The 20,903-nt window shown below is 48.7% G+C and overlaps 1 protein-coding gene across 1 annotated transcript in view; it reads right to left on the minus strand.

The window, feature by feature from the left end:
- Inpp5a (inositol polyphosphate-5-phosphatase A) overlaps positions 1-20,213 on the minus strand; it is a 187,945-nt gene extending 167,732 nt beyond the window's left edge. Inside the window, exon 1 of the mRNA XM_040752163.1 lies at positions 19,914-20,213. Within this exon, the coding sequence (XP_040608097.1) occupies positions 19,914-19,988 (75 nt within the window). The 5' untranslated portion in view covers positions 19,989-20,213. The remainder of the gene's footprint in view (positions 1-19,913) is intronic.
- Positions 20,214-20,903: the final 690 nt, after the last annotated feature.

Raw genomic sequence — 20,903 nt, forward strand, 5'->3', positions numbered from 1 at the left:
CTAACAACCTAGAAGGGCTCAAGCCACACTGACCAAGGTTGTAGCCAACAAAGAGCAAGGCCCTTGTGACAGCTGTCACATCTTGAGGCTCAGTGAGAAGGCTGTCTTACATCATTCCAAAAGGTACTCCAAACCTCAGGAACTTAGGTCTTGACCTTCAGGGTCTCTTAGCAACTGTAATTGCAGCCACAGAGGAAACACCAGCAGGCCTGCATCAATATGAAGCAGTAGCAGGAAAGAACTGAGTAAGAGGCAGCACTGAATCAGTTTCCTACACAATGTTATACTTTAAGTTCAAACCAGTCTCTCTCGAAGAAAGCAATTAATCGTATACAAGAAGACACATCTCATTGCAAGAAGCAGTTCTTGTTCCTTCAAGGGGCAAAGGCAGCACAGGTCAGTGCAGAGGGGAGCAAACACACAAGTGGAGAAGGAAGCCAGGCCAACAGCTGCCTCTGGTCCCAATAAAGCCTTTGGTAAGCAGCCCCAGGCCAGGAAGTGTCCATGTTCCCTAAGGACCAGGATCTCCAGAAAGGTCATCTTCAGGACTAAGACAAGAAGATGAGTCACAACCCAAGTAAGGCAGGTTGGCCTGACCATTGACTTCTCCAAGCCCACAGGGAGTACATACAAAACATACACCCCTGGGTGCTCAAGCCAAGGGCTACTGAGTAGAAAGTGTTCAAAGGGCACTTCTTCCAGAGTTGTCCTGAAGCACTGCTCTCTTCCTAGTGTCAACTGCAGTGGTCAACATGAGAGTATGAGGCTAGTTTGCCAACTGAACACAAGCTAAGATCATATGGGAAAAGAGAGCCTCAACTGAAAAAGAAAAGGCCTCCACCAAATTGGCTTTATGTAAGCCTGCGGGGCATTTTCTTGAGTAATGATAGATGTGGCAGGACCACACCTGGGCAGGTGGGTCTGGGTTGTCTGGAAAGAAAGCTGAGTGAGTCCTGGGAGCACACCAGTAAGCGGCATCCTCCCGTGGTCTCTGCTTCAGTTCCTCCTCCTCGAGTTCCTGCCTTGGTTTTTTCTTCATGATGGACTGTGGGCTGTTAGATGAAATAAATCCTTTCTTCCCTGAGTTGTTTTCAGTCATCATGTGGCCTCAATAGAAACCTTGTTAGACCAGAGAACTCACTAGAATATGGCAACTCTAGAGGTGCATGGGCCCTGTGCAGGAGTGCTGTGTCCTCTCACACAGCTTGGGGCTGTTGGCAACAGTGCTGCAGGACAGCTGTCTCAGAAGACACCCAGGGCATTCATCTTTCTGTTGGAAACTGACCCTCACCTGGTACATGCTCATTATATCAACATATTAAGTCAACAAAAGTGCTCCCCCCCCCCAGTGCTGATGGCACACGCCTTTAATCTCAGCACTCGGAAGGCAGAGACAGATGAATCTCTGCGTGTTCAAGACCAGCTTGGTCTACAAGAGCTAGTTCCAGGACAGCCTCCAAAGCCACAGAGGAACCCTGTCTCGAAAAACAAAAACAACAAAAAAAGTGCCCCCCATGAGGTTTCCCCCAACGCTTATGGAAACAGGAGCAAAGCCTCAAACTCAGAGCCATGACCCAGGACACGCAGAAGAGGGCGGACCTCCATCTGCCTACACAGGACACACAGTCAGCTCAGCTGTTTCTAGGTCATCAGCTTAGTGTCCACCAACTACAAGAAATGAGGAGATAGAGGTAGAGGGGTGAAATAGGAACACTCAAGAAAGGCTTCCATGTGATTTAACTCTGAATGCACCCAACACCATCCAGAAGACAGAGGGAACCTGGGGAGCCAAAAGATCAGCAAAATTGGCAAAGCTGAATTAAACTTGTCAGAAAAAGATTCTATTATTAAAGTCAGGAATGAAGAACAACACAACCCAGCCTCATTTCAGTGAAAGGAAAAGAGGAGTGGATGACAATCATGGAGCAGTGAGTTAAAGAGCCAGGTGCCATACAAATACCTAGCAATGGGGCTTGAGAGAGATGGCTCAGCTGTTAAGAGCACTGGCTGCTCTTCCAGAGGACCCAGGTTCAAGTCCAAGCACCCACATGGCAGCTCACAACTGCCTGTAAGTTCAGGTCCAGGGGATCTGACACCCTCACACCAATGCACATAAAAAATTAAGTAAATCATTAAAAAGAAAAGAATTCCTAGCAAGATACAAACAGTAACGCTGACTTGGAAAGAAGGAAGACTCTCAAGAGATCACACACAAACACAATGATTAGGATAAATTTAACCTAAGTTCAAGACCTATTAATTAGTTCTAAAAACATCAGTGAAATTCATTGAAGAGATGAAAAAGATAGTAGGAGAGTGAATAAGCAAGGTACGATGGAGAGAGATCTTATTTTGCAGGTTAACTTTTAAAATGCAGTAAAATAAGAAATTAAGATGAACCCCCCCCACCTGAATGAAAGCACAACACTGCAATGGCAACACTCCCCTACAATCAGATTGGTAGATTGGTGACAGCCTCTGTCTAAGTTCAAGCTGGCTTTTTGTGGGAACTGACAAGCTAAGCCCCAAATTCATATAGAAATGGAAGGAAGTGGCCAAGACAAGACTTGGAAGGAAAACAAAACAAAAACTAAGAAACTTGTTTCTGATCCCAAAGCTACAGTAATCAAGAGAGAGTGAAGCCTGCAAAAGGATGGATATGTCAACCAATGAAATATAAATGAGAGTCCAGAAGTAAATTTGTATGTTCACAGTCAATTACATTTTCAACACAAGTGGTAAGATAGTTCAGTGGGGAGTAAGAATCTTTTCAATAAATGCTACTGGAATAACTAGATAGCCACATACAAAAGAAGCAAGACCCCCTACCTTATATGATGACTACAGGTCTTAGAAGAAAACATGTCTTTGGAACCCCAGACTAGACACAAAAACAAGGCACAGTCCATCAAAATTAATACCATTCCTGCCTCAAATAAGAAACGAATACAATACACCAAGTGGGAAGACAAATTGTGAATCACACAATTGGTAATGGTCTAGGACCCAAAATATAGAGAGAACTCTAAAAATTCAACAATTCTTTAAAAAGTTAAAATGAGCCGGGCGGTGGTGGCGCACGCCTTTAATCCCAGCACTCGGGAGGCAGAGGCAGGCGGATCTCTGTGAGTTCGAGGCCAGGCTGGACCGACAGCCTCCAAAACAATTCAGAGAAACCCTGTCTCATAAAAAAAAACAAAAAAAAGTTAAAATGTGCTGTAGATTTGAATCTTCAAAGTAGACATATAAATACCCAATGAGCTCATGAAGAAACTCAACATCAGGGAAATGCACATCAAACCACAGGGACATGTTACTCCATCCCTACCAGGACAGTTATTATCTAAGATGAGCAATATCAAGTGCTACTTGGGATGAGGAGACATTGGAACCATCACTCACTGCTAGAGGGATGTGAAATGGTCTGGCCATGGAGAGTACCCAGCAGTTCCTCAAAAGCTAAGCTCACTTGGCCAGCACCTCCACAGTTAGGTTTACACCCAAGAAAACAGAAACTCATGCTCAAACAAAAGCTTGTACATGGTTGCTCACAGCAGTCCTATCTATAATAGTCAACTGTCCATCAATACCACACAAAATGTAATGTGTACCTACACAAAGAAATAGCACTGAGTCATAAAAGCGAACAAAGTATCACCAATGCTACACCATGGGCCATCCCAGAAAATACTCTGCTGAGTCAAAGCATTCGACAGGACACAGACTGCTGAATCCCATTCATAGGAACCATCCAGAACTAGTGACCCAGAGACAAAAAGTAGATGGTGTTTGCCAGGGTTTCACTGGAATGAGATGGAAGTGACTACAAATAAACATTGGGTTTCTTTTCAGGATGCTAAAGTACCCTGGGATTAGAAAGTAGCAATGGTTGCACAAACTGGTGAATATATGGAAATGCTGAGCTGTTATCTGAACTTTATATTTATAGATAATAATAAAAGAAACTAGTACAGACAGACTCTTCCAAATGAAAATGAGGAATGTTCTACAGATATGGACACCTCTCTTTCTGTCTCTCTCTCACAGACAGACAGACACACACACACACACACACGCACACACACACACACGCACACACACACACCCCAAATATTCAAGAGGTGGAGCCTTACTTACCCATGTGTTCAGTCAGTGGGGCTGAGATAAGGAAAACCCTGGTCCTAAGGAAGCAGCTGGTTTAGGCCACACCCACACCATGTGCACAAAAGCAGAACCCATTGCTTCACAAACTGCCAGCAGTCATGGAATAATGAAACCTTTCCATGGAGGCTTCTCCAGTCTGCTAATGCGGCTCCAAGGCAAGGGCCACAAGATATAAGTTACAAGCTGAGGGGGCTAAGGACCCACAGCACTTGGCCAGCTAAGGTGAATGACAAGGCCCAGGACTCAGTGAGCATCCTAGATGAAGCAACACTGAGCAAGTCTGGGAAGGACACTTAATCTACTCAACTCAGTCTGGGCTAGGCACATTGGGCACAGATGCAGAAGTGACCACAACTTCCAGACCTTGGGGACTCTGAGAAGTTGGAAGTTGCACAGGCGGTGGCAGCCAGCAAGTGCCTGGAAAGTCACCATCGCAAGGTAGCTTCCACTTCAAAAGTCCCTCTGAATATCTGTGCTCCTCACTCTGAGGGGGAGATAAAGTCCTGTGGAAATGCACAGGGGCTCTACACACCTCATCAATGATATATATATATATCTCACTCTCCCCCCTACTGTGGAGCTTGCTCCAGCTCTGGAGAAAAGACAACCAGGTTTCCTGTATAACATCCCCACACTGGAGCCAATGCCACTGCTACCATGTCCTGGCTCTTCTAATCTAGAGAATCGGCAGCAAAGTACCAAGTAGTTCCAAATACCCTCCAGAAAGACCACATGGGGACACTGTTCAAGAGACAGAAATACCAGAGCAGGTATCATCCAGGACACCAAGGTCGGAGAAGGGATCATGACGGATTAGCTAAGATTAGTCCCAGTGCAAGCAGTCTCCACAAAAGCCTCATGTCAATGTGTTCATGTTTGCTTGGTGCATGTACCCAGACATTCCCAGGTTGGTCTCAGGAAAGCAATGACTCTTAACTGGCTCCTGGCAACCCCAGTCACATATGGGCCTATGGGAAGGCAGCCCAGAGATAAAGACAAAGAGTGTCCCTCCCTTGTCAGGTACCACCACATTCTCCTGCCTACCCTGCTTTAACACCAAGCCTGGAAGTCAAGTTGCTTTTTCTATAAAGTAAGAAACGAATGCATGGTGAGAATCGGAACACTTTCAACAATAACAATAGCACTGTATCAGCTTCCCAGAGGACAGAGACTGACCCTCTCTAAAGCACAAGACAGCTATGAGCAGCCTTCCAGAGGCTCCATCACACTTGGACAGCACTCAGAGTGAAAAAGCACATTCTGGGCAGTAACTTTGCAGCTAGCAGAGAACCATGGCCAAATGCCAGGCAGGCCTCATCCAAACCCAAATCCTTTGCCATCTTAATAGAACTGTGTGACAGGAGAACACAGGCTGAAAGAAAGCTACATTAAAATCAACATAAGGGTGCTGGGTGCACCTTTAATCCTAGTACTTGAGAAGCAGAGGCAGGAGGATCTCTGAGTTCAAGGACAGCCTGGTCTACAGAATGAATCCCAGGACCTCCAGAGCTACACAGAGAAACCATGTGTGTGTAAGGGGCCAGAGAGATGGCTCAGCAGTTAAGAGCACTTGCTGCTCTTTCAAAGGACCTGAGCTTGGTTCCCAGAACCCACATGACAGCTCACAGCTGGCTTCCAGGTCCAGGGGATCTGATGACCTCTTTTGGCCTCCAAGGGCACCCACACCCATGTCGTGCACATACAATCAGACACATAAATAAAAAATAAATATCTTGTGTATGCTTTTTGTTTTGCTTTTGGGGACAGGGTCTTGTTATGTAGCTCTGGCTGGCCTGAAACTCACTATGTAGATCAAACTGGCCTTGAACTCACAGAGATAGATCCAAATACCTCTGTCTCTCAAGTGCTGGAATTAAAGGTATGTGCCAGCATACCAACTAATAAATCTTAAATTGCCAGCTGACAGAAAACCTGGAAGCCTTTCCCAACCTGGGCTTCATACAATTGGAGCATGTTCAGGCCAGTTTTTAGCAAAAGACTAAAGCCCTTCCTCACTTGAGCTTCATATAACAGAGAGAGCTGTTACAAGAAAAACCTGAGCTAAAATAGAAGAGGTCGGTGTTACTATAGGTAAATTTATAAGTAAATTCCTATAAAGGGTCATGTCCCTTGTGGCCTGGTGATTTGGATGCTACCCTCAGCTCACTAGCCCACTCCCATCCCCAGGAGGGTTTTCCTTCTTAAACTGCTTATTTCTTTTCCTAACCACGTGTTCCTGATCCAATTCAATTCATTGCCCTCAGACACAAGTACCTGGGTCTTTCAACAGGTACCCCAGGGACATTCTGGCAAGTACCTGAAGACTCAGCTCTGCCACCTGTAACAGTTGAATTGCTTCATGAACAGCATTCACTGGTGATGGGGGAAGTCCTTCTGTGTATATGTTGTCTTATTGGTTGATAAATAAAGCACTGTTGGCCAATAGGGAAACAAGATAGGTAGGACTAGGAGTCAAGGAGGATCTTGGGAAATGTAGTCAAGAGAGGAGTCACCATGTGATCCCAGGAGGAGAGGATGAGTCAGGGTGACATCCTCAGAAAGGTAAGTCCTTATAAAAATATATATTAGTAATTATGGGTTAATAATTAAGTCAGAGCTAGCCATTAAGAAACCATAGCAAACAGCAAACAGCTTTATAATTAATATAGCGTCCTGAGTATTCATTTGGGACTGATGCGGCTCTGGGACCAGGCTGGCAGGAAGAATACAAGTTACACATTGAGGGTAAGCTGATTTCAGCAGGTAAGTGCTGAGCACTCTCCTACAAAGATGCTGCAAGCCGGTATCTCATCAGTTAAGACAGACCCCTAATGCAAACACCACTGAAAGACTATGAAATCCCTCCACTGCACATCTATGTAGGTCATGCAGCTCACAGCATTTAGCCCCTCCAGAATGTGAACAGGGAGGTCAATGTTATGCATCTATCTTACATACCACTACAGGAGAATACGGTCATTGAGGCCATCAAAGCAAAGGTGTTGGTTTCCTACTAACACTAGGATATATCTGACCTCTCCCAAAGTAGAATTTTATTAACAAACAAAATGGAAAGATCATATATTAGTGTCTTTGAGTCTGTTATCCACAGTTCTTAGGTATACCACCATGTTCCTATTGTCCAGCATCCTGCCATTCAAGACACCCCCACAGCCCAGAAGTCCCCAGTCACTTGAAGCTCCTAGACTCCCCTACACCCACCTCAAACACAACCTCTCTTATTCCATGGGAGAAACTGCTTATCTGTAGATAAAGAAACAATTTACAGTCAGCTCAGGGGCTCAACCAGATTCAAGGCCCCACTCTAAGGGACAACAATAGCAATAGAGCAGACATGGTACCCCACAACTCACCACACTCTCCCACTAGACACACCCCGGCCAATGACCTTGTTCACTGTAAGGAAGCAGGGGCCTAAGAACCATTAGCATACAGTAGTAACTCTAAGCCCACAGTGCTTGTTCCTACTACTGCCAGCCATATCAGCCACACTGGCTCCCATTTCCTGACTCTGCTCTTGTGTCACAGTACCCTAACAGCCACTCCTTCCTTGCCTCTCCAGCTGGCTCTGATCCTCCAAACCAAAGCCTTCAGGACTCAGCTCCTGCCACTGCACCAGGGCCATGTGCTCTCCACATCAGAGCATCTCTGTACTGTAGACCACTTGAGACTGGCTCCACGAAGACCTTCTCATTCAGAATTATCCTAGGCTGTGGGGAAGGTGGATCACCAGTGTCTTTGCAGGGGAAGCCCAACTCCCAGAGCCATGAGAGTGAGTGACAAGCCTGACGTGAAAAGCACCTTGGACTGCATCCAGCGAACCAAGGCCCTCCTGCCAGAGTCCTCTCCTCACTTCCCAGCATGCCCTCCCTAGGCCCTGTCTTTCCTCTAAGACATAGCAGAGCCACGTGAAACTTACGCTCTGTAAAGGTAACAGCAAGCTGGTCTGGGGGAACCCCAAAGCTACTACACCAAGTGAGGCAGAGTGGCAGAAGTGAGACCCCATCTGACCCAGTGAGGGTCTCAGACAGCCTCATGTCTGTCACAGGGTAATGTTTTATTTGCCTTAGTGATCAGTTTCCATGGCTCACTCCTGTGTCCCACACATGGCCCAGCCCTTTCCTCCCACCTGGACAGTGCACAGAGCACACCACCTGACTGCAACAGTAAGGGCCCCAGGTCGTTACAACGAAACAGGAAGTTATGACAGATCTGAAAAACCCGAACTATGATGAAGGAGAAAAGCAGCAAAACATGTCCCCAGAAATCTGCCTGCTCCTCGGACAGATGCCAGCCATCCCAACAGAACAAGCCCTGGGAGAGTGACTCCAAATGGCCCTAGATCATACACAGCATGGGTGGGCCTCAGCCAAGATGCTAGGAACACTTGACACTTACTGAACTGGACAAAGCAAGTGTCTATTGAAGCACCCTCCCCTCCAAAGTTCTGTAGCCAGGAACCAGTACACAACCCCAAAACACCCCAGGGGCTCACTGACCAATGAGAGCAGCAACCTTTTCCTCCAGGAGAAGGTTCTCAGAGTCCACAGAAGGAAGCTGAATGGCTGACTCTCAGCATCTACATGTGTGTCACTTGGGTGGTCAGAGCCAGCAACCCAAAAACATCCCTACTCTGACTGCTCATTTTAACTCATCATGCAGTCAGCAATCACCAAAATCCCAAAAGGTAGACAAGGGAGGCTCCTCAGGACTGAAGAGTAGGCCTTCCTAGCTCCTTCTCAGGACCTCAGACAGGGCCTAGTATAATAGAGCCTCAAGCCCAAATGGACCCAGGGCCACACACCCAAGCCATTCCAATAACCAACTCTTAGCGAGGCAACAACCAGGCTTGGCAAAATGGCCCTACAATGTTGAGGGGCCCACAGAAACAAGAAAAGGTGCAATGAGCCAGCAAGTCTGACAGCCCATCACCCCACAGCCTTCAACTAGGCCAAAGACCCTCCTAAATAGAGAAACTAGACCAAATTCACCCTTCTTCTTGTTCTCCCACCAAGGCAGCCAGATGCCTCTCAGCTGCAATTAACACCCCCCCATTCTCCTACATTGGCTGCCCATGTTGACAGGCCAAAGTCAAGACAGCCACCTGCTACCAAGAAAGCCAATCTATAACATCACAGACAGATGTTTCCAATGTAACCTCAAGGAATGCTACTGCCAAGCCCAAAGAAGCACCTGCCTGGCAGCAATGCCTCCACCCAGCATGCCATGACTTATCCACAACATGACCACAATCCTACACAGAGCCTGGGTGATAGGTCCACAGAGCTACAGCCACAAAGTGCCTCTCAGACATGCACATAGATGTAAAAATACAAATCCAGACCCCAGGGAAAAGGTGATTGAGAAAAGGCAAGGATACCAGGTCAATAGCCAGTGATGATTCTGGAAAATTCCCACCTCGGAGATTGATAGGAATGAGGTGAACTGCAGGACCCCTTTGCCCCTCAACAGTAGCATGTTTCCTACATCTGTGGACAACAGAAGAGGATCTTCTACTGAGTACTCCTAGGAGGATGCCTACTCCTGCTTCACCTGAATTAACTGTACTCAATGAAGGAGCATTATCACACCTGCCTGTCTCTCCAAGTAAATGGCGCTGCTAGTGGGGGTCCGAGCGCCCTATATCCCTCCTAGAGAGGTGAGCAGAAGGACAGCAATCATGGAGTTGCCCACCATAGTCATTGCCAAAATCCATTACCAATATGGCAAAGGAACCAACTTATAGGATGCCTACTATATAAAAGAGGCTAGAAATACTTAGGGCACTCCATATCCATGCATCATGAGGAAGGTACCACAAGATGCTTGCATAGCAAAAGGCTGAGCCCTAGACAATGCCAGAAAGGTATGAAATGGTGCACACCCAGAAACAGACGCACACACTGTTCAATCAGTCCCAGGGAAGTGGGCACCCACACCCAACTGTAAGCCCCAGGGAGATAAGCATTTATATCCATAGAAACAATGTTTACTCACTCACTGTACCCCAAAGGTCTGACTGCTGGGAATGAATGAACCATGTGACCATACAGTGCAATACAACTCAGTCATGAGCCAGGTCAACTGTTGACACAAAACTGAGGAGCCTCAAAATCATCACACTATGCTCAGTGAGAGAAACCAGACATGAGACTGACCATCACATGATTCCATGATGTGAAAACTTACGGAAAGACAGGATGTAACAGGACAGCAGAGCTGAGGCGGGTGGGGCCAGGAGCTGGGGCTGAGCACTGCAGAGGAACAGGCGGGAAGTGTTGCAAAACTGCTTCATGGCAACAGTTGCATAAATGCAGGCATTTTCCAATAGTCATTGACCTGTACAGCCTCCTAGGTAAACTGAATAGTACGCATATTATTCCACAATAAAAGTGCTTAAAGGAAAGAGGGGAGAGAGCTACAGCTCAAGAACCAGACTTTTCCACTAGCCAAAAGAGTGCGTCTTGTCATACTTATTCCCATGGCACATGAGATGCAAGCAGAACCAATGCTAACGTTACCGTGCCAGGGCAACATATTGCCTTTAGTGTCAGCTGACTTAAACACCTTCCACCTGGTCTCCACCTTCATCCTGACATGGTTATCAGCAACTTCAAGGAAACCCACCAGGGCTCCACTCCTGCCCTCTATCCACTCATGCAGAACCCCAAACCATCCATAGTGCTACTGCCAGAGGTCAGACATCTGGATAAATGTATATGTTGAAAGCTGTCGACAGGGCAAAGTTACATGACAAAGCAAAGCCTGGAATCACTTCAGGTTGGAGACAAGGGAGGCAGGACATAAGCTGGTTCTGGAAGGATCAGTGAGAGTCGCCTGCCCCTGCAGGGATCTGGAGGCGTCCCTAGGAAAGAACAGTGGTTCAGAGGCCACAGATGTAGAAATGTGTCCTACTTGAGCAACAAGCACTGTGAGGGAGAAGAGGGAACAAAACATGAGCAGGGGAGACTGCACCAGTGCAGAAGCAAGGCTTCTGGGGAGTCCCAAGTGTTGCAGCAGGTCAAGGCAGCCAGACAACAAAGCTGCAGGGCATGAGGTTCCTCTGGGACCAGTGCCAGGTCATACAGGAGGCTATAACCGTTAGCCACATGCGTTCAGGCTGAGTGGTTGGTCAGCCATGTGGCAGCAGCTCAGCACCCAGAGACATAGTGAAGATGAGGCAGGCTGCTGTCCTTAGGGACCCACAGCAAGTTCCCCACATGGAACTCGGAGGGCAGAGGCAAGGCCTCAAGAACCTTGTGCTTACCCAGAAGCACTTAGCTTTAGTATGCTTTACCAGATTCCCAGGTGATGCTGGCTTGCTGAAGGGTCACATGTCCGATAAGAGAGGGGATAGGGACACTGAAGAGATGGCTCAGCAGTTAAAAATGCATTAGTCTTCTAGAAGACCCAAGTTTGGTACCCAGCATCCATGTTCCCAGAACTCACAACCACCTGAAACTCTAGCTCCAGGGGATCCAATGTCTCTTCCGTTCTCCATGGGCACCTACACATACATACATAAACACATGGACATGGAAATAAATATAAATACATTTTTAAAGAAAGGTAGCAGACCCCAGTGTCCATGCTGACTCGGGATATGGTCTGTCTGAGCCTCCAAGAGGAGATAAAGGCCTGGAACCAATTTGAAAGGGCAGAGCAAGCACATCAGCTGGAAGGTCCAACCATGCCAGCCAATAGACTTGGAGTTTGGGTCAGATTCACCGTGAAGAAGGAGACTATGCTCTGGGGTACTGCCAGTTTAGAGGTGGAGTAGGGCCAGACCAGAAGGCAGGGGCTGGTCCAACAGTTCCAACACAAAAAGGCAGCTAGGTCTGTTCACATGCATACCCCAGGACAAAGGGCGGGGAGAATAACCCAGAGCTCCAGCAAACTCCAAGGAAAGGCACTATACCCTCATCAGAGAGAAAAGTCAAGAAGACAAATGGCTCAAAGTCACAATGGTCAATCAGTTATGCCAGGACTCTGCAGTAACTAGCCCACAGAGATACTCCTGGAAATGAGTTGAAGACATTCCATTTACAAAAGGGAAAACAAACCCAGAGGCAGTGTGTTCTGAACTTGCAAAGCACTAGTGTCCTGGTATCAGGGCCTATCTCCAGGCTGGAATCTCCTTACATCAAACATTAAGCCCAGTCCACCCAGAGCCCTAGCCAGGTCCTAGGACCCTTTGCATCACAAGTGTTAATCTATACAAGATAACTACCTAAGCATCCTATAGAGGCACAGCTTCTCTTTGTGGCATAAGGACATCCAACAATCACTCCTCCGGTCACATACCACCTCTCAAAAAACCTTTCACAGTTTAAATGTTGGAGGAGCTATGCAGGCACCAGGGGTGTACTCATCACTAATGCCAAGCAGAAGCATAACAGTGACTCAAGTGTCTCGGATATAAAGTCCAAAGACATGCTCACAAAACAGAGCAGTTGTGAGAAACTGTGGGCTAAGGACCAATGGTGAGGAGCCAGGCTCCCACAGAGTCCACAGGGATGCTGCACTAAGCTGGTGCTTGCCACTCCCAATCTGCCAATACTAGAGTATCATTAAATCAGAGTAGGATTTCCATGTCTGGATCAACATTATCCTAGCATGAACACAGGCAATGGCCTCTCATTGGTCTTACATTGTGGATGCTTATTATTATTCATCATCAAGGAAAGTCCAAAAAACTTTCTCTCATTGTATCTTGTCAGAAGGTTTGCACCAGGGTCCTTAAACTCTGGGGGGCTCAAGATCAGGCTGGGTTTCACAGTTCAGCACTGCCTTCCCTGAGAATTAGTTCTAGACATTTTTAGGTTTCACCATGCTTGAAGACCAAAACCTAATCTACTCTCCAGGAAAGAGAGGAGCTCAGACTGGCTGCCAAACCTTCCCAATTCCCTCCCTGCAACTCCAAGGGTAATACTTGCAAGGGAGACCTAGCTGACCACCTAGCTGTACCAAGAGTCTGGCCAGAGTAGGCACCTCCCCAGGCCTTTGGAGAGTCTGTTGGTATAGGAGATTCCCAAATATCCTAACAACTGAAAAGGACTCACTCATTGACTGGGAGGGGCACAAGTCTGCTTTCTCTGTCTCAGGCACTCTGGTCATTCATTGAGCTCACATCAGGGCAGGACACCCAGTGTGAGCATGGCTGTCCTTGAACAACACAGGACAGAAGGCGAACACCTCAGAGCTGAGGCCATTTCCGGAGAGAGCCCACACTCTCCCAGCTGTAACAAAGGAAGCTGGCTCCTCTTTGCAAGTTAAATCCTCTCAGCTGTAGTCTCACTGCCTGCCGGGGACAGGGACTCCCGAGGTCCTTCACAGGTCTGGGCTGGGTTTCTGTGCCTTCCCAATCAGACCACCAAGTCCATGAAAACACCCATCATAGATTCCAAAACCAAGCAGAGACCCTCCCTGTTACTGGGAGGAGGGCCCCTCATGATGAGACTGCTCAGCTGTCTATGTGAACTGTGTGAACACAATGCCCCAAATGTCACTGGGGCATCCAACAGCTCTACTCAAAGTGCTTACATCAAAGATGGAAAAATAGTTCTTATTTCAAGCAGCCCCCAAGCACCCAGGCCCCTCAGCACCTCTGGAGCAATGAAAATAGGCCACAAGGAGGATGGCAGTCCAAAAGAGGGATACTGCAACCTCGAGGGCTAGTCATTAACAGTGAGAGACCCATGGTCCCAGTTCCTTTACACTGGGGTTAGCGACAAGCATAGCACTGAGGCAGCCGACCACCAGGTGTATCTCTAAATTCTAAACATTGTATCTCAAAACTCTAAACATTGAAAGCAGCCAGGAAATGATGTCTGTGGAAAGTCACCTGTGTTTACAAACCAGAAATGGTTTCACACAGTGGTCAGAAGCACCAGTAACAGTAGCATCAATGTTGCAATACTGTCTCACTTGATCCTACCACCCTAGGAGACAAGAGACAGTCCTGTCTTACTTTCTTGAGGGGGTAGTTGGAGGCCGAGACAAGCTTGCTCTGTGTAGCCCTTGCTGTCTCGGAACTCACACTGTAGTCCAGGTTGTCCTGGAACTCAGAGATCCACCTGCTTCTGCCTCTTGAGTGTTGGGAATACACGTGTGCATCACCACAGCCTAGTAATCCTCTTACCTATTCAGTAAACTGACTATAATTCAGACTGCCTACTGAAATCTCTGGTCACAAACAGCAGTGCCAAAAGGAAGAAAGCTGGGAAACACTGGAGGTGGGGTGCACTCACAGCATGGAAACAATCACCAGGTATATCTCAAAATGCTAAACTTCGAAAATAGCCTTTTCCAGCAGGAAAGACCAGGCCACTGACAGCCACATGCTCTGCCAAAGAATAAAGAGACAAGTGAGCCAATCCCACTTCAAGAGAGTGATAGTAGGAATGGCTCACTGGTTAAGAGCCAAGTTCAGTTTCTAGCACCCAGTTCCAGGGTATAGGTGCCCTCTTCTGGCCTCCATAGGCACTATAATCACACACACACACACACACACACACACACACACACACACACACACACACACACAGAGGAGAATATGGGTGTTTTTGTTGTTCTTGTTGTTGGGTTTGTTGTTGTTATTTGTTTTTTGACAAGGTTTCTCTGTGTAACTCTGACAGCTCTGTAGATCAGGCTGGTCTCAAACTCAGAGATCCACCTGCCTCTGCCTCCCCAGTGCTGGGATTAAAGGCATGGACCACCATCACCTGGCTAAAATTAGCTTTTTAAAAAGAAAGCGCTGGTCTTCTGTGGAGGTCAATTGTGGTGGGCCTGATTGGGCCCTCTGTGCTGCACAAGTCCATCTTGGCCTCAGCCTCAGTTTCAGCCTCTCTCCTGCAGTTTTGGGCACCAAAAAGAGAAATGGAATCTAGGTGAGGACCAGGAAGTGAACATGGCCAGGGAAGGTGTGGCTTACCCTGGGTATACCACCCTGAGATGGGAAAGGAGAAGCAAACATAGGATTCCCAAGAAACTCAGTCTTAGAAACAAAAGCAAAGGTTTAGGTACTGGGGAGGATGTGCAGAAACCAAGAACCAGTAGAGGGGGTGTGAAATGGATGGGGGCAGGAGGCTGGAGAGTTGGCTCAGTGGTTAAGAGCACTTGTGGTCTTGAAAAGGACCTTAGTTTTATTCCTAGCACCCACATAGCTCAGAACTGCCTGTAACTCCACTCTCAAGGAATTCAAAGCCCTCTTCTGACCTCTGTGGGCACCAGGCACACATATGCTACACAGACATACATGTAGACAAAACACATGTAACAGCCATGTATAGACATCCTGGTGGCTTTTCTGGAAGGACACAGCTTCTTCAGGACTCAGCAACTCCTCTGCAAGGCCTACACACCCTGACAACTGAAAACACCCATGCACAAGAACACATACACCAGAGTTCACAACAGTTTTCACAACCAAGATGCAAAAGCAATCCAAATACCCACTAACCGATCTCTGGACAAACACAAGCACACAGAGACAACTGTCCATCCACAGAAAGGAATGAAGCACTGATGTATACTACAACAGAAGAATTCTGTGACTCTTTGCTAAGTTAAAAAAAAAAAGACAGACATAAAATCCACATCTCCACAGGTCCACTTCCAGGAACCTCCAGAATAGACAAGTTCACAGAGATGGCAAACATACAGTTGGTGAGCAATAGCAACAGAGGGTAACAGACAATGCATGGGGCTTCCCATTGAGATGACTTGAATGTTCTTAAGCTGATTACAAGGAAATGACCCTAGTCCTGACACCAAGAGGCTCAGAGTGAGTAAGTGTGGGGCAGAACCTGGGAAGAGGAATAAGGTGGAGACTACCCTCCTGAAGGCTGCTGTGGAGGACAGAACAGACCTATGGAAGCCAGGGGAAAACCTGGCAACAAAGATAAATCCAAAGAGACAGGAGGGAAAGGAAAGTGGGCCAGGCTGAGCCTATCCACCAACAGCAGTTCTGACTTGCCTCTTTCCATCCTATGGCTCAAGAACACCTGCTGACTATGGACTCTTGGTCCCCACTAACACTCACTGCCAATTCTGCACGACCATGTCTTCCTGGAAAAGGTCACTTTGTAGTAAACTAAGCAAAGCAGGAAACCAGCTCCAAATGACATCTAACTCTGAATACAGAACAGGACCAAGGGCCAACACAGCCTGACCATGTATGGGTGAGGAGAACTCTAAAGTGAGCCTTCAAGCATTTACCCTCTCTGTTCACTACTAATCAACTAGTAAGAACTCTAGAGCTAGAAACACACCGGTCAAAACACCAGCCAGATAGATGAGCAGAACAATCATAGACATGGCCCAGGTCACCCACTTCCTCTCTCCTAGTGACACCAAGTCAAACTAGGAATCAGTCAAAGGCAATGTGGCAGTCACTCCTAGAAAGATAGGAAGTCACAGGTGTCCCTGGATACCTTGGAAAATACTTCTGAAGGGTTACCAGCTGGGACAGAGGTCCTCAGAGAATGGGCCAAAGACTCTTCTCCCAATGAGTGACAAAGACAAGATTGGTTTTTCAACTGTCTCACTCCCACCCAAGGGATCGTGGAGCTTCCCTGCCCTGGTGCTGGGTATAAAGTGACCAAGCCCTCTGCCAGCAAATGGAGTGTCTGCTGAGTGTTCTATGCTGAATGTTTTCAGTTTTGACATTTAACACAATGACTATCGATAGTACAACACACACACACACACACACACACACACACACACACACACACACAGGGGGGGGGGCTGGGCACGCTTCCACGGTCTGCCTACAGTGATGCATTTGGCCACTATAAGGTCAAAGGGCCAGAAGCAACCTGTAGGCCCTCAGCAGCACAGCTCAGTAACTGCAGTGGGCCATCCTGCCAGGCAAGGGTGCCAGCCAGGACTGTTGGTGAGACAAGAGCAGGCTGAACAAGATGTTCTGGAGATCCCAGGGTACTGACGACAAAGCTATGATTAAAATTTACATACATGGGCCAGGGCCTATAGCCAAGCAGGGAAGTCGGGGTTCAATTCCCAATTAAAAAAATTACATGTTGTTTTAAGAGGGGTCACCCCTAGATTAGGAAGAGGAAGGGGGCATCAGAGGGAAGACTTTCAAAACTACAAATGCAGGGGGAAAAAAAAACTACCTACTGCTTGTGCATAAAAGGAAAAAACGCCTTCAGAGCCAGCATGACTGTTTCAAATCGGACACTTTCCTCCTGGGAACCGACTCCCTTAGGCAGCAGCTAAAGCGCTGTGCTGGGCAGGGCAGAGCTTGTTTCCCACAGAGAAAACTCCTTTCCAGTCCTGAACACCGTTAGAGAGGCACGTCTGTCATCAGTGGCACCTGGCTCACCAAGGAGCACAGTCAATCGCAAGCATGTTTTCTGAGTCTAGGATAACCAATGGATTAAAATCTACCTCACTTGAGAACTTGCCACTGTCTGTCCCCGGCTTCTTTCCCACAGCACCCATACCCCCACCAGGGAAGCAGGCCCCAGAATATGAGTGTGCCATTCTTGGTCATTCCACTGAGGATGTGCCTGCCCCTGGGGACTGGTTCAGAATTAGGTACAATTCACCAAGACAAATACTCCTAGATACAAATGTAGTGCAACACTCCCGAAAGGCTTAAGAAGGAAATAAAAATCCAGGGAACATGTTGCTAAACAAAAGTGAGCTAAGCCGGGCATGTGATGTACCATCTTTAACCATAGCAGAGGCAGATGAATCTCTGTCTGCCTGGTCTACATAGGGAGTCCCAGGCCTGCCAGGGCTACATGATGAATTCCTGCTCCAAAAAGAAGGTGAATTAAGCCACCCTCTTCAATATCAACAGAGAGACATATGTATGTATGTATGTATGTATGTATATGCCTGAAGCACAACAAAAACTCTAGAACTCAGAATCAAAAATTACTAGAAAGAATGTTTTCACAGCGAAATTATTTTCCCTTGGAGATGGAAGTGCCCCACCATGCCTAATTTTCCTGACATTTCTGAGGCTTTGAAGCCACAGCTAACGGATCTGAATCATCTGAACAAAACCACGCTACAGTGACATGTTACTGGAAGGCCTAGAATAGAATGCTAAATATATGGGCACACACCCATACAGGCCCTTGTAGAAAAACGATCACACGTGAAACTACATCAACTTGTCCATAACTTGAGAGGGTAGGCAGTATCTCTCCAGCAGGGAACTAGAACATTCAATCACAAAATACAGCAATAACGCCTGCCTTTTCCTAATGAAAACCAAGCCTACGCTGTCTGAGAACTCAGCTCAATGAAACTCTTCTCCCATGCTTGCTGCCAGGAAAGAAACGGGACCCTCCCCTGAAATCCACATCAGGCTATATCCAAGCCCTTGGCATTGTCCCAACTGTACACCTAGGCAAGGGAAGGGATAGAGAGAAAGGGGAGTACACGGCTTCATAGTTCCATCTGTGACATTACCCTTTCTTCTTAAACAAGCATGCCACTTGGAGCCACATTCTGCTTTATTTGGGTTGGCAGTTTAAGTACCAACAGCGGGGTGGCACCGTGGCTGCAATGCTGAACTAGGTCAGCTTCAGCCTGCTCCAGGGAGCTCCCGGTGCCCCAGGCCTCAGCTCCCTTCTGCCTCCCAGAGGAGAAAATCCAGGGTTCCAGGGTGGGACCTAAGACTGAAGGAGCAGTCCTAGAAGATAAAGGCCTTGGCATCATTTTTTGGCCTTGAAGAGCTTTTCAGCGCCTTTTTATTAGTAAACAAGGAATATAAAGTCCTCCAGGGCTTGAATAGAGCTGCCTCATTTGAGAACTAGTGCAATTACCAGTTACATGGCAAAATAAGGGTGCTTCACACCTCAGGATGCCCTCCCCACTCCCCCTAGGAGACAGGACCAAGGGACAGGATCTAGGGACCAGGCAGGACTCAGACAATGGAGCTCAAGGTTTGGGGGTGAGGTCTATTGTGACTTCGTGAGGAAGACTCAGCGATAGGGCTGGGAAGCAGAGTTAGAGGCCAGGGTTCATGCTCAGAGGCCATGGGTAAGTGCAGGATCTGAGGTTTTAGGGTAGGGACTCTCAGAGTTCAGAGTCAGCGTGGTCTGGGTCGGGAGGTCGAGAGACCAAAATTGGAAGTCTGAGTTTCTGGAGTCAGAATTCAGACTTTGGAAATCAGAGACTAGGGAGTCCGGATTGAATCAGGAGACCTGGGGTCAGCATGTGGTTACGTTTAGAGGCCAGGGCATCCAAGTACCAGGATTCTGGGTCAAAATTCCACATCAGTACTTGTGGCTCTGGAGTTCGCGAGCAGAAAAGGGAGAGGGATTTGCACGTCCGGATCACAGGAAGGTACCAGCATCAGGACTCAAAGACCTAGACTTAGGCTGGGTTCCTGTAGTCTGGGTTAAGACTGGGGTTCAAAAGCTGGGTCTTGCAGTTTGGCCTCGGGGACCAGAAAAGCAGTGTCAAGGTCTGGGGTGTGTAACTGTAAGTTTCCTGGCCTAGGGACCACCACTATCGGGTCAGGGTCTGGGGCCTGAGGTATTCCTGGTCCATGTCCCCAGCTGTGGGTAGGGGGCATCAGAGTCACACGTCCAAAAGACAACTGGCCCGGGGTCCGCAGCTGTAGAAGGCGCTGTAGGGGCCGGAATTTAGGGTCTCCAGCTGGAAATGGAGATGTCAGGGTCCGGAGCTAGGAGACTACTGGCCCGCAGCCGCCCCTCCCTAGCCGACGGCGCGGCACTTACGTCGTCGAAGAGCGAGCCCACGTTGGCCGTGACCAGCAGGACCGCGGTGCCGGTGGCGGCCGCCTTCCCCGCCATGGTGCCCGGGCGGAGCGGGCGCTGGACTAGGTGGCGGCGGCCGCTTCCTGCGGGGCCGGGCGGGCTGGGGTCTCGCGGGGCCGCGGGGCGTCAGCTGCGCCGGGGGACAGCACCGGAGCGCATCGCGGGCTCCGCGGGTCGGACCGGGCCTGGCCGGGGCTCCAGCCTCGCGGTCGCTGGCTCTTCGCTGCTCCGCGGCCCCGCGCCCGCTCGCCGCCGCGCCTCACAGCGGCCCGCGCGCAGCCATTAGACCCGCCGGGAAAGTTCCCGCAGCCGCCGCCGCCGACTCCGGCTGGGGCAAGTCCCGCCCCATAGAGGGTGGGACCCTAGGAGGCGGGGCTGGTGGTCGCGCAGAGGGCGGGGCCTGTGGGTGGGCGGGGCCTACGGGCAGCCTACGGGCTTGGGTCTGGACTCCGGGCTCAGGGTCCGCTGGAAGGGCGGGGCCTCGGGCCCAAGCCAGATTGAGGGTGGGGCCTGTGTAGGGGCGGGGTCTACTTACAGGAGCTCAGCCTAGGGTGGGGTGGAGCCAACACCAGAGAGAAGAGGCGAGACGAATGGGGCATTTCTGTCAGTCAGGTCCCTGGGTCCTCCCTTGGCTTTGCCCCGCCCTGCCGCGGTTACGCGCATATTCCACCCTGTACTCCCATGACGTCACGACCCTGCTACCAAGGCACCTCTTAAAGGAGCCGCCAGCTTGGGCGCCTTTAGCGCGCGCTCTACTAGCCACTTTTGTTGGGAACCCTGAAGCTCCGGTAACCTCGGTCTGGTCCCGAAGGGGAATGCAACTCCAGCCGGGTACGAGGAGTCGGACGTTGGCGGATCGTGGGAGTGATCGAGGTCACAGAGAATTGGGGAGGAGCCTCCTCCAGCACGGGCTCCGGATCTGCAAAGAGTGGATCTGCAGACCAAGTGTAT

The sequence above is a fragment of the Mesocricetus auratus genome, unplaced genomic scaffold (assembly GCF_017639785.1).
Source record: "Mesocricetus auratus isolate SY011 unplaced genomic scaffold, BCM_Maur_2.0 Super-Scaffold_4256, whole genome shotgun sequence".
NCBI classification, from domain to species: domain Eukaryota; kingdom Metazoa; phylum Chordata; class Mammalia; order Rodentia; family Cricetidae; genus Mesocricetus; species Mesocricetus auratus.